The sequence below is a fragment of the Rattus norvegicus genome, chromosome 5 (genome assembly GCF_036323735.1).
Source record: "Rattus norvegicus strain BN/NHsdMcwi chromosome 5, GRCr8, whole genome shotgun sequence".
In the NCBI taxonomy this organism is placed as follows: domain Eukaryota; kingdom Metazoa; phylum Chordata; class Mammalia; order Rodentia; family Muridae; genus Rattus; species Rattus norvegicus.
Window position 1 is genome coordinate 154,514,342 of NC_086023.1, and position 13,219 is coordinate 154,527,560.

At 49.3% G+C, this 13,219-nt stretch overlaps 1 protein-coding gene across 15 annotated transcripts in view; it reads right to left on the minus strand.

Moving 5' to 3' along the window:
* Zbtb40 (zinc finger and BTB domain containing 40) overlaps positions 1–13,219 on the minus strand; it is a 69,439-nt gene that overhangs the window by 14,390 nt on the left and 41,830 nt on the right. For 14 of the 15 annotated variants that reach the window (XM_039110414.2, XM_039110417.2, XM_006239232.5 and 11 more), the window contains 9 exons: positions 12,685–12,841; positions 11,994–12,136; positions 6,203–6,395; positions 5,896–5,976; positions 4,483–4,619; positions 3,525–3,726; positions 2,878–3,011; positions 1,059–1,227; positions 292–750 (listed from right to left, as the gene is read on the minus strand). In XM_039110414.2, coding sequence (XP_038966342.1) covers positions 292–750; positions 1,059–1,227; positions 2,878–3,011; positions 3,525–3,726; positions 4,483–4,619; positions 5,896–5,976; positions 6,203–6,395; positions 11,994–12,136; positions 12,685–12,841 — 1,675 coding nt within the window. Of the gene's footprint in view, positions 1–291; positions 751–1,058; positions 1,228–2,877; positions 3,012–3,524; positions 3,727–4,482; positions 4,620–5,895; positions 5,977–6,202; positions 6,396–10,125; positions 11,340–11,993; positions 12,137–12,684; positions 12,842–13,219 lie in introns of those variants that run through there. The other variant, XM_039110420.2, reaches the window with a different exon arrangement.

The window sequence follows — 13,219 nt, forward strand, 5'->3', positions numbered from 1 at the left end:
TGTCAATGAGTAGATGGGATGTGGGTGTCAACAAGGCAGATGTTAAACATCTGGCTCAGTTATTATGAGTGCCAGTGTGGGTGGTGCTAAGCACTCAGTTCTTCTGTCCTCACACTTGCTGATAGCACAGAAGTGTGGCGAGGAACCTCCCTAACAGTCGGGACAGCGCCTGTGCTCTTCTCAGGCGACCATCTTGCCCCTCTGTGAACCTGTCCTAGTGCTTAAGGCACTCATGGCGCACACACTGCCAGGCCAGAACCAAGCAACAGCTTCTGCGGCCCGGCTGCCCACCTGAGGCGTGGGCGAACTCTCTTCCGCAGAGGTCGCATGTCACTGGCAGTCGCTTCTTCTTCTTCTTGGGAGCATCGGGCTCTGCACCCGCGCTGCGGGCCTCCGGCTGCTGCCTCCCCAGCTCCTTCTCCGAGTCCCTGGTGTCACTGTCACCCTTGCCCTGTGCCTGCTTGCTCTTGGCCACCCGGCAGCGCTTCATGTGCACCTTCAGACGGCAGTAGAAATGGAAGCTCTTGTCACAGGCTTTGCAGACGAAGCTCTTCTTGGCAGCGTCTGGGGAGGCAGAAGTGTCTTTTTCCTGCCGCTCTGGCACAGGCTCAGGTCCCTGCTCCTTTTGTTCCATGGCCCGGCCGTCTTCTCTGGCTGCCTCAGCTGCCTCCTCCGTTTTGTCCTTGGCTCCAGGGTGAAGCCCGTCGGTCACCTTCCACCTCTCCTCTGCATTCTCCTTGGTAAGGAAACCTGCACAGGAGAAGACTCATGGCTCCAGGGCTCGGCTGCTATTATGCTGTGTAACTTCTCTAACACACTCTTAGCGGAGACGGGAGATTAACTGGATCCTCAGGAAACTCAGAAGTAATACAGCTGTCACCTCCCACTGAACAGACAGCACCGTGTCACACCTCGCTCCTGGCCGTTAGGTACCAAGAGCACATGAAAGGAGCAAACCTCCTGAAGCGAGAGCGACATCCTCTTACATCAACTGTTTCTTCTTCTCAATATAGAAAGCGCCCTGGAAGGTTTAGCAGACCCCAAACCCTGCTTCTTACCAACATGTGCCAACTCCTGCATGAGGGGCTGCAGGCCAGGGAAAGACCTGTGGACACTGCATAGGAGGTGACAGACCACAGAGGCTGAGACGGATTTCTCCATGGCTCTGCTCAGCACCACTCTCAGGGAGGCTTCAGGGCTCACCGTCTCGGAGGATATGCTCAGCATCTAAACGAAAGCCAGACACCAGGCTGTGTTAACATCAGACTCTCTCCATGATCTTCAACATCAGGGCAGAAAATTGAATTCTAGAAGACATAGCGCCATCTTTAGGGGTTTGTATTTCTCTCTGAGCATGTGGAGAACCCTGTTCCTGTTTTTCAGAGGATAAGAAAATGAGCAAAATGCAAACCAGTGAGGTGCACACCAAGACGTGCAGAGAACAAATGGAGGCACCCGTGTTTCCTGCAAGAACGGTGGTTCAGCACCAGGCACCTCCCAAAAAGCCTTTCTGAGCACAGAAAGCCTGGGGCCGGGGGTGGGTGGATAGGATTCTAGAAGTGAGCCCAGGAAGGGGGTGCTGTAAAATCCCAGGAGTGAGCACGGGGAGTCTGTGCGGACGGGTATAGGCTTCTAGAAGTCAGCACAGGGGGATGGCAATGAGCTGGCTGCAGCACTTGGTAGCAGCTGCTTCTGTAGAGATCAAGATAATTTTTCATAATATATAATTGTCTCCACGTCTACAAGTAATTCTGCATGAAGAGTGGCTTCGTATTTTTAGACACTTAGATGTACCCTTTTAAACATCATTTTCTTTCATAAAGAAACTCAGCGTTTTAAAGCAGGTTCAAATAGGGGCTTTAAAGAGGCCAGGAAAATGATTTCAAAGCTGTCCTCTTTCAGAATGCTGGAGCTATGAGCAGAGAGCCAGCACACTGGGAAAATACAGCCAGACCGTCACATGGCCACATGGAACCTTCACTGCGAAGACATTTTACTTTCGCTCTTTTCAAGTCCACCTAAATAAACCTGATGTCCCTGCAGGCAGGCAGGAGACTAATTAGTGAGGCTAAAACGATCAACTGCAGAGGCCCCAGCTCTGAAGTGCGGCACTCTGGAGAGAGGTGGGCAGCTGAGCCTTGCCTCTGGAGCTCTGTGGGAGCCTTGCCACCTCCTTCCCGTCTGAGAGGCACAGGCTGAGGCGGGGCTGTCGCCGGTGGGGATGGTTAGAAACTTGCCCCTCCGCTTGTGTGGATCAAAAGGACACTCCAGGTGCACCTGCAGTTGAGCTTTGTTCCTTTACCATCCTTCCCTGTACCGGATGGACAAGACAGGGTTTGGGCGTCTCTTAGTCTTCCTCAGCCCCCGCCTAGATTTTCCGGGATGCTGGTCAGTGTGAGATGCCTCACGGATTGAGCTGGCACTGTCTGCTGCCCCAGACGGGCAAAGCTTCGGTCTATCTATGTTTGCCTTGGCTCTTTCAAGAATTAGAAGACAACACGTTAGGACCAGCTTCCTGCGTCTGAGACCAGCTGCTTGTGAGAGCACAGTAGACAATGGTCACCATCTCAACTGTCCCAGCCGCTCTTAAGATGTGCCTGCTGGGGTTGGATGCCGTGTTCACCGCTTACTCGCCAGTGTCCTAGCTGGGAAACACAACAGTGCAAGCCTGAACTCTTCTGTAAAGGGGGATGACATCACCTGCCACTTAGGGCCGGGAAGCTAACGGGCAAAGGTGTTCTGAAGGGCGAGTGACGCGGACGCACTAGGCACGCAGTAGGCTCGCTGCAGAGAAGGAAGACAGTGCCAGGCACCCACCCTGCAAAGCTCTACAGAACTCCATGCCCCACAAACCTCCACCTGTCCTCCAGTGCCCACCTCTTTCACAGTCTCTGCCAGGTGCTCTTCCTCTGAAGAAAGGTGTTCACGCCCCACTGTCTGCTGGATGGCCTCGCGGACCAGCTTGCTATGCCTCAGGATGGTTTCCAACACCGTGCTCTCTGGGGCAGTTACTGAAAGAAAGGGAGGCCGGACGCTCAGTCAAACCATGGGCACTGTTTTCTCCTTCACCTCTCCACTCCACTCTTCACAGACACGGTCCATCTGTCTCCTCCCTTGGGTGAGGTGTGAGCAGAATGGCTGCCAGCACGGTAGCCAGAGCACAGTAACACACAGTGACGGGTGGCAGCACCCACATCCCTGAGCGCAACTGCTTGCCTTGCTTTTCCCTTGACACAGGCCTTTGCACGCGTGTACCTCCTCATGGTCCCATGCATGTGGATGCCATGCCTTGTTTCAATCAGGATTCACTATCTACCTCTTCAAATAACCACGTTTCTGAATGCACTCAAAATCCTTTCTTCCTGCCTTCCTTAAACACATAGCACCTTGGTCATCTACGGTCAACCCACTGTTGCTCCTGAGGGGAGGGACATGGGTGGTGACCATAAGAGAGTCTCTTACTTCCTAGGGGTCGACATTTCTTTCTATAAGGGAAACACCAAGGCAAAGGGAAGATGACTCACCTGCCCGGAAAAAAGCCCCAGCGCCAGGCTCCCTCTCTACTTCCTCTAACAGCAGGTTCAGCGGGCAGGTCTCGGTCTCTTGAGCCGCTAGCAGCAGCTGCCAAATGGCCGCTGCAGAGACAGTCTGCCTTTCCAGAGCTGCTGACATCAGGGAACTGACGCCACCCGAGCCAGAGTCCTGTTTCACGAGGGTCTGCATGACCTTCAAGATGCAGCACAAACGTAGGTGTGAAACACGGACCCTGTGTTCCCGGAGCAGAGGGCTTCTCAGATCACATGCACTTTGAGTGTCAGGGGTTGGGTATGGAGTTAGGGACACAGTAGTAAGAAACTTATCATACAACATGTCCTTGGTGTGACTTTTAACATACACTCACACAAAATAATTTTAGCTGAATGGTGTGTGTGTGTGTGTGTGTGTGTGTGTGTGTGTGTGTGTGTGTGTGTGTGGTGTGCATGGTTTGGTTTTCAGGCAGGATTTCCCTGGACATCTCAGGCTGACACTGACTTCATAATCCTCTTCCCTTGGTCTCCTTAGTGATGGGATTTTAGGCATGTGTTACCAAACATGGATTCAGGCAGATTTCTTATTTGTAACAAAGTTCTTCATTTGTTCTCATAAATGCCTTTCTTTATGACTACAGAAATGTCAACTATTTAGGCCAGTGAGGTGTCTGAGGTGCTGGCCGCCAAGTCTAATGACCTCAGTTTGATCCCTATAACTCACCCAGTAGGAGAGGACTGACTCCTGCAAGCTGTTCACCCTACAAACTAAATAAACGAAATTTTAAAATAAGAAACTGCATTGATTTAGCACTTTCCCTTGGAAAAGCAGTCACCTTCTAGTTCTCCTTCTTGGCATTTCTCAACATAGCCGTGTATATGTATTTATAGAAAATGGAAATGAGTGTTTATACATAGTCGCATTTCCCCTTCTGGCCCCCTCCCTGCTGCTCACCTCTCTGTCTCCGGGGGCTAAGCTCTTCAGCCGTGAGATCACCTTTAGCAGCACCTGGCTGTCTATGAGAATCTCAGACAGGTTTTCATGGTACTTTCTCAACAGCTCGGCTCCGTAGGCATCAGGGTTGGGGGAGGCTGTAAGGACAGCATCGGATCAATAATGCCTGATGCACCAAGGGCAGCCCAGGGCTTCTAAGACAAGAGTCACAGACAATTGAGAGAGGACAGCAGACATGAGCTGCTTCTGCTGTGAAGTAGAGTCCCGTGGCCAGCCTGGGGCTGCACACACAGGGTTCAAATCTCCTCTGGTCTACACAGAATCATCAGTGCTTCAGGGTTGTACAAACAGGCTAGAGGCTGGGAGAAGGCAGTGACTGCCCAGCAGGCGGGTAATGAGGACACTGCGTTTGTAAGAGGCTCTGATGCACACTCCGATGTACACATAGTATTCTTCACAATGCCCAGGGGTCACCAGTCAAGGCAGGGCCCGGGAAGACGAGGGCAGGCTGTCCAGATACCCCAGAGCCTATCTGTCAGCTGCTTTCTTAAGTCAGATTTCCTAAAGGTAAAGAAAGTACAAGCAATCTGCATGCCCTGTACTTTATATATAGTTATGTTTTTATTTTCCCCTTTGACCCAGTAAATCCACCTCTGGAAACTAAGCCCAAAATATCCTGAAGGTGAAGGACCACTGCCACTGTAGAGGCCGGTGATGAGACTGACTGTAAGGCAGCAACTAGTACTGCTGAGGGCCTACTATGTGCCCAGCACTTCATTAAATGTTTAACAGGTGTCATTTCACAACAGCCACAAAAATATACGTGACGATTCTTACACTCATTCCAGGGACAATGGGGTTCATAAAGTGAAGCTGTGTGCTTAAGGTCAGACAGACATGGGTGGAACGGTGGCCTCCAGTCTTCCCGTTACACATCTGCCCAGATCAGGGCACATGTAACATGCCATGCACAGCTTGTGATAGAAAAGTACACTGCCTTCAAAGGAGACTGGAGTATACAGAAATGCAAGAGAAGGTTTTAATGCTGTTACATGGGGCACTCGTACAACTAAAGGCTAAGGAATCACCCGGCACCACACCCTACATCACCGTGACACTGACTTGGGAAGCAAGGAAACACCTATTTTCCTCTCCATTTTGGGAGCTGCCCCACTTTAAGCATTACTATAAGCTAGAGGAAAGCTCCCATTTCTCAAAAATCTGTTTTTTCTGAAAGCTATCTTGGCCATATCTACTCTAGGATAGGGACAAAGAAGTTCCAGCTGGGCTAAGAACAGAAATAGGCTCGCTTGCTCCCTCAAGCTAAGGGACACTGGGGGAGGGGAGGGGAACCTGGGGACTGTAGCGCACAGCTGGGTAAGGGGACAATCAGGATTTGAACTTGCCACTCACATCCATCCACACGGTCCGCTGGAATGCACAATCTCTTGGGCTCCTCTGTCCATGCAGTTTCACGGGTAGCTCTGGTCAGGCCTGTAGGAGGAGGGCTCATTAATAAATCCGAACCACAGAGACCCTAGGAGGGAGCTTAATAGAGAAGAGTCCTCAGATTCCAACTGATCTGCGACAGTGAGCTTGCTTCATAGTGCCATTTCTCAACGCGTGTCTCATCTTCCCAGCGTGGGGCCAGAAGGCAGCTTTAAGCTGTGATTTTCTGTACAAGCAGCTCCTGTCCAGAGAGTGAACAATTAGCTGGTACCTGTGGTGCCAGGTGATTCCGCTACTTTCTGCAAATTCTCCAGCAGGAGGCCCAGGTTTGGGAATGCTGTCCTCACAGCCTGAAGGAGTTTTACCAGACTCTTGGCAGGCAGGGTCTTCTCTTCCGTCACTCTGTGCAACAAATTCTCTACCGTCTCCTTGGGTGTTCTGCCCTCACAGCAGATCTGAATCACCTGCAGGGGGATGCAATCAAGCAGACACCAGTTACTGCAATTCAAAATGAATCTGACACACTGCCGGAAAAACCAGCAAGAGAGCCTTACAGGATGCCCTCCTCCAGCCCCCTCGAGTGGGTCTCTTGCCAGTGTGTGTGTGTGTGTGTGTGTGTGTGTGTGTGTGTGTGTGTGTGTGTGTGTGTCTGTGTGTCTGTGTGTCTGTGTGTGTGTTGGGGGTGAGGGGTAACAACGGCTGCCCTAGCAGTTGACAGGTTCCAGAGAGGAGAGACGAAGGGAAGGCGTGAGTGAGAGAGAACTGAGTCAGGCACAGGAGACTCTTGCAGCCTGACTAATTGGCAGTCAGGGTGTTTTTCTTTATACAGAACACAGTAGGCAAGGAGAGATTCATGGTGTTCCAAGAGATATAGATCAGATCATCTTTATCCCCGGACACATGTTTAACTTCCTCTTGCATGTCTAGTTCAGTCATCATCGATAAACCGTGACAGAGCAGAGTTATCTTTTACAAATCATTCCCCCTCATCAACCCCGGAACCCAACTTCTAAGAATCTAGAGGCATGTTTTGCCAAAGCAAATGTATATGGTAAATGACTGCCTGTTCTCAGGATGGCAGCTCTTGTGGTTTCAAGGGCACTAAACTGAAAGAAAACCTCCAAGCCAGCCCAGGCAGACTGCCATGTCCAGAGTGGTGTATTATTAACTCTTAATGCTCAGAGTACCAACTGTCATTAAACTCAAGAAAACTCATCAGGCCAAAGCTGCCGCAGTCATTATTAATTTCAGGTATAGTACAATGTTTATATTTTTGCAGAATTTGTATCTGATCTTGGTATTCTTTTCTTCCTAGGTCATAGGACACCACAATGGCCCTGCACAAGCTCGCTTTTCTGAGGGAGGCCGACACCTCATTCTTTTATCATTTTTCCACACCATTCTTTGTTCATTAGTATAAGCCCCTGTGTACGGCAGCGATAAGTCCAGGCAACTTGACTTTGTTGCTATATCTTTTCCTGGAGGGGTATGCTATGTGCAGCCCCCAGTCTTTTATGTCACGTAATCGCCTGAGCGTACAGTAGGAAGAGGCTATTGATCTCATCTGCTGACAGCCCCTCTAGCCCACCAAATCTTGTTGACTTTTTAAAGTTTACTTTGTTCTGATTATCTTGTTCCTGAGTAAGTACAGGGGCAGATGTTTCAAGAGTTATCTTGAAGCCAGAGCCTTCTAAGGAGATCTCTGGGGTTTTCTCGTGAGTCACAACCTTCAAGGCGCAAGGAAGACCTTCAAGTAGGGCCAGACAGTGTCATCTCCCTAAGAGAGGGAGGGGTCCTATGCTCAGGACTTTCCTGGAGAAGCTCAGAAGCAGCGCTCCTGGGAGAGGGCAGAAATGATTCATAAGGAATTTCCCATCAACCCAATAACCCCAAATTGTACAAATATTAAAATCTCCCCAAGTGTGCAACATGCTGCAATGAAGACCAAAAGTGAAAGCTGGTGTGACCGCAATCGGGGTGTGCAGCTCAGCGGCGCTGACCCTTTAGCAAGCAGCGTGCTGGCTCTATGGCGTTCGCTGTGCCAGTCTCTAGCCTTGCTTTTTGTTATAGTCCCTTCTCTTTTCTGTTTAAAAACAAAAACCAAAAAGCCTCACTCTCCAAACAAATAGCTCCGTGAAACTCTTCCCCAGCAGCAAGCCTATGTGCGGTCTGCTTCCAACCGCTCGCACTGTTGAAAACCATTTTAGAAGCAGGACTGGCCTAGTACTTGTTATAGCCCAGGTTGGCTTTGAACTCATGGCAATCCTCTTGCTTCAGCCTCTCAAGTGCTAGCCCGCTGAAAGCACCTCAGATCTGGCTGGTGTGATCCAGTAAGTAGTGCACATCTGACCAGCTCTTTGGATCCTGTCTGTTTAAGATACCGAGACTGAGAAATGGGTAGGCACTTTTTATGGTTTGTATATGCTCAGTCCAGGGAGTGGCACTGTCTTAGGAGGTGTGGCCCTGTTGGAGAACGTGTGTCACTGTGGTGTGGGCTTTAAGACCCTCATCCTAGCTGCCTGGAAGCCAATATTCTCCTAGCAGCCTTCAGATGAAGATGTAGAACTCTCAGCTCCTCCTGCACCACGTCTGCCTGGATGCTGCCATGTTCCTGCCTTGATGATAATGGACTGAATTTCTGAACCTGTAAGCCAGCCCCAATTAAATGTTGTCCTTATAATGTTGCCTTGGTCGTGGTGTCTGTTCACAGCAGTAAAACCCTAAGACAGCACTTACCACTGGTAAAATCCTTTTCTATCTCTGTTCTATCGTCAACTCTGTTTATTTTCTTCTGCTTTCTTTGAATACTCAAAAAACTTAAAAGGATAACAATAAACTATTCTTTCAAATTATTTTTCTTATAAAATCTTTTGCTTTGTTTGTACAAACCTGTCTTACTATGCAGCCTTGGCTCTTCTGGTCCCCACTCTGTAGCCCAGGTTGGCCTCAAGCTCAGGGAAATCCTCCTGCTTCAGCTTCCTGAGTACTTAGATTACAGTGTGTGTCCCTAGGCTTTGAGTGGTTGTTTTGGTTTTTGTTAAATTCTTTTCATGTATACATGCCACACCCCTGTGCTGTGTGTGTGTGTGTGTGTACACGTCTGTGCACACGTGTGTGCATGCACTGTTCATGCAAACACATTGGGTGCCCTGTTCTATCAATCTTGCCTTTATCTCTTGAGACGGGGTCTCTCACTGAACCCACATCTTGGCTTGCCAGCCCCAGTGATGCTCTATGTGCCTGGGGCTCCAAGCACACACGGTGACTTTGCCCACTTAATGCATGGGTGCTGGGACCCACACTCAGGCTCTTAGGTGCATGCAGCTGTCTTACCCACAACCCATCTCCCCAGCCCCGTGAGTCTGTTATTCTCCAGTTTTTCTCATTCTCAGTGGCCTCGTGTTTCAGCTTCACTCCAGCTGAACAGTTCCACTTCCCCTGCTCCTTCTTGGTTTGTCAATGGACTTTCTGAGCGAAAAGGCCGTGGGGCTCTAGTAAAGATGGTGAATAATAAAACACGTGACAGACACTTTCTGCTGCCATACAATTACTTCTTTCTTTTTAAAATTTTTATTTATTTTAATATATGCATCGGTGATTGTCTGTATGTGTGTCTATGTGAGGGTGCTGGATCTCCTAGAACTGGAGGTACAGACAGTTGTGAACTTCATGTGGCTGCTGGGAGTAGAACCCAGGTCCCCTGGAAGAGCAGCCAGTGCTTTCAACTGCCGAGCCCCTCTCCAGTCCAAGAGATGGAGCGCAGTGTAATATGCATAGCATGGCCCTTATGGGACCGGGAAATCAGGAGACTTCTTCAGTGTATCTGATCCACAGCTCTACACTGACTGATCTGTGAGCCTTCCTCTGGGAAATGCCTGCTCTCAGGAGACAGTCAAGCAGATCCGTCATGCCACAGCTGCCTTTATCAAATTAGCTCCGTTCTAAAATAATGAATTGAGCTTTAAAACCAGTCATTTTTCCTTGGATAATGTCTAATGTCTATGGTAGATACTGACTAAATGAACCATAATTTAAAATTTAAGAGCTTGTATTTAAAACGTGTAGGAACCTCAGCAGCAACCCATCACTCTTAAGCAGCCTTCCGGTGCCCAGTGAAGCAGCACAGGGATGGCTCCTAAGGCCACACTGACCTCAGCTCTGGATTTTCATGCCCTGTGACGTTGGGCAACTTACATGCATCTTAGAAACTCGTTGTCCCCACCTGCAAACGAAGATAACCAAACCAACTCCTGCACTGTCCTTCTGTGGTTTCTGTGAGAGGAGGCTGCCGCTTCCGGAGTCCAGTGTGACTGCTAAGGACGCATGCGCACCTTCAGTACAGCAGTGGTGAGGATGCTCTCAGTGTGCTTGGGTGCAGAAAGCCCAACAGAGCCTCAGCCTCAACGAGCTCACGGGAAGCAAACTTCAGGACGCTGGAAGCCTTGAACATCTCTCAGCAGACTGTTAGGCAGTGAGCCAACAGCAGCTACAGGAAGGGCTGTGCTTAGGTCCTGAAGTAAGAAATTGTTGCTTCTCAGTTTTTATAGAAAGAAGTTGAGGCTTTCACGGATAAAGCACAGAAAGCGTAACTTGATAAAAAACAAGTTCTGATAGGCCTGGTGCCCGGAAGCTGTGGCCATGGCCGAAATACTCTCTTCTACAGCGGGTTGGGCCGGGCTGCTTGAGTCTCCCAGGAGCAGCTGCTGTTGCTGTATGACCCCAGCTTAAAAAGTGTTCCTGTGATTTGCAACTAATTTAAGTTCTGCCACAGCCTGTTTTGTCAGGAAAACTGAAAGTGACAGAGGAAAATGACAGTGTGGTCTATCCTGCCGCAGAGCAGAGAGCTGGGGCTGGCTTGACCGATCTAAGTGCTGTTTTACAGCTCAAAGTCCCCTTTCAGCCTAGCTCATCAGGGCAGGGCTGGGAGGAATAATCAATGAAATCTTTCAGCAGGGAATCAGGGCTTCTAGTGCAATGAGCAACATCCCAAAGCTGAGTGCCTAAAATTTCCTCTAATCCGAAATCTCAGGAGGAAAACGCCGGCTCATTCTCCACCACCTCGGCACTGTCTATGACGCTTACAGAAGTCTGATGCATCATCACTGCCAAAGTACACTTTTGAGATTAAAAGCTGCCCACCTATCTGTCTGCCTAGACTCTCAAGCTAAGATGAGTCAGACAGACGGACCCAGCACACTACGAGCCCAGTGCTAACACATCAGCGGTTCTGAAACATCTCTCCTGGGCATCGAAGTCACTCTGGAGTTTGAAGAAGCAGTGCCACAAAAATTCTCTCTCCCCACTCTTTCTTCTAGACAGACATATTTTTAGCACAAAGTTGAAATCAATAATACCAACAAATACAGTTATCTAGTTGCCCCGAGAACTCATGCCAGCAGTTTTATGAGGGTTTTAGCAGCTAGCTGTTGGGAGAATAAACTGGTGTGACCTTCCTGAAGGGCAATGTGACAATGCCCACAAAAACTTTTATGCTCCATTCTAAAACTCCATTTAAAATTTATCATAAGGAAATAATATCAAGAAGTCTGCAGAGCTTTGCCTGCAAGGACGTTCCCTGCAACGTCATTTACTGCCACCAAAATATTGGCAACAAATGCCCAAGAGTGAGGCGGGAGCGAGGCGTTGGAGGTGGTAGGACTAGACACTGTAGAGAGGTTCAGGGTAACAGAGGACCATGAGCTGTCACTGCCCCCATCTCAGGACCCAAGGAGAGGGAAGTCCCTAGCAGGGCTCTCTCACTTTTTTTTTTTTTTTTTTGCTTGTTTTCCTCTTTATCTCTATATTACCCATGTGTCATTTCTACAAGCAAGAAAAGCATCATAATTACAAATGTGCCTGAACAGTCAACTCTTGCTCCAGCTGCTTCCAGTAAAGTCAGAGCCCCAGCCGCAGTGGATCAGCCGTTCACCCATCTGCCCAGGTGCCATGTGTTGCAGTGCATGGTGTAACCTATGGCAAGAAATGAACGGAGCATGGGACAGGACCCTCGGAGCAGCCAAGGTGATTACTATGTAGGAGGCGCAGAGGAGCCACACAGTTACCCTTTTTTCCGAGTCTGGCAGGAATTCCTCCTTGGCTGTTTCCAGGAACTCCACAATAGGTCTGAGCTGTGTTACACACTGGATCAGGTCCTCTTTGTGTTCTAGTAACAGAACAGACAAGGTCTTTCCCTCTCCTGCGCTCCCTGGGGGAGAAAGAATTAGAGACACACAAGAGAAGCTAGTCAATTTGAAGAAAATGACAGCGTGGTCTGTCGAGAGAGATCTAACAGAATAGTAAAGTGCTTCTGTGCACCTGAATGCAGAATCACTTTTGGAGAGGAAAATACTTTATTATTCTGTTTAAACTCTATGAAAGGAAAAATGTTTCATTTATCTGTCGAAATACAAAGCTTCGGAGGCAGCCAGAGGTTAACTTCTGGTAGGCAAGGCCACTGCTTTGTACCTAACCTGAACGAGAGCAACTCCAGCCTTTAAGTGCTGGCTGCGAACCAGTCACTTGAGGCACTGCTTTGGACGTGCGGCTTTTTGAAAGGCAAGAAGACAGTGGCCTCAGCTGGTTGAGGTAGCAGCCTAGATAACTAGGGCAGGAATGGAGACGCACAAGGAGCCTCTGCATATTTAACATGCAGCTTCTGGGCTGGCACAAGAACCTATATGAAAGCCACCAACGATACACATTACTGGCTGAAACTCTAATCGGGGTCACCCAGGCGGTCAGAGGCCCTCCTACCTTCAATCTGAGACACTTTCTCTGCAGGTGTGGACTCCTGGCATAGTCTCATCAGAGACAGGGCCACCTGCACATCCAGGCTCCCATCATGCACTTTGTCCAGGATTCTCTGGAATGCTGAGCCTCCTCCTTCGGCCTCGAGACATTCCATTACGGTCTGTGAACCAAGCACACACGGAGAGATTAATTGCCTCTGAGAACGACCTGTGTAGCGTGAGGGCTCTGACACCTTGACCCTCACACCTCTCCATCAGCCCTTTACCCACCGTGCCAGCTTGAAGACAGGGCAACTTAACCAGCCCAACCTCCACAGGCCCACCTCTCCGTGGCTCTCCTCTGCACTGGACACATATGCTGTAGCTGTTTCATTACTGTTTTCTACACTGACACTTTAAGAAGGCTGCTATATTGCTTCCAGGGCTCTACAGTCACAGCAAGAAACACAGCCTGGCACATAGTAGGCGTACAGGATACTTTTAACAAATGCAATGCACTTCTTGCCTAATTATACCTTCCTGAATCTTATGACACTGGG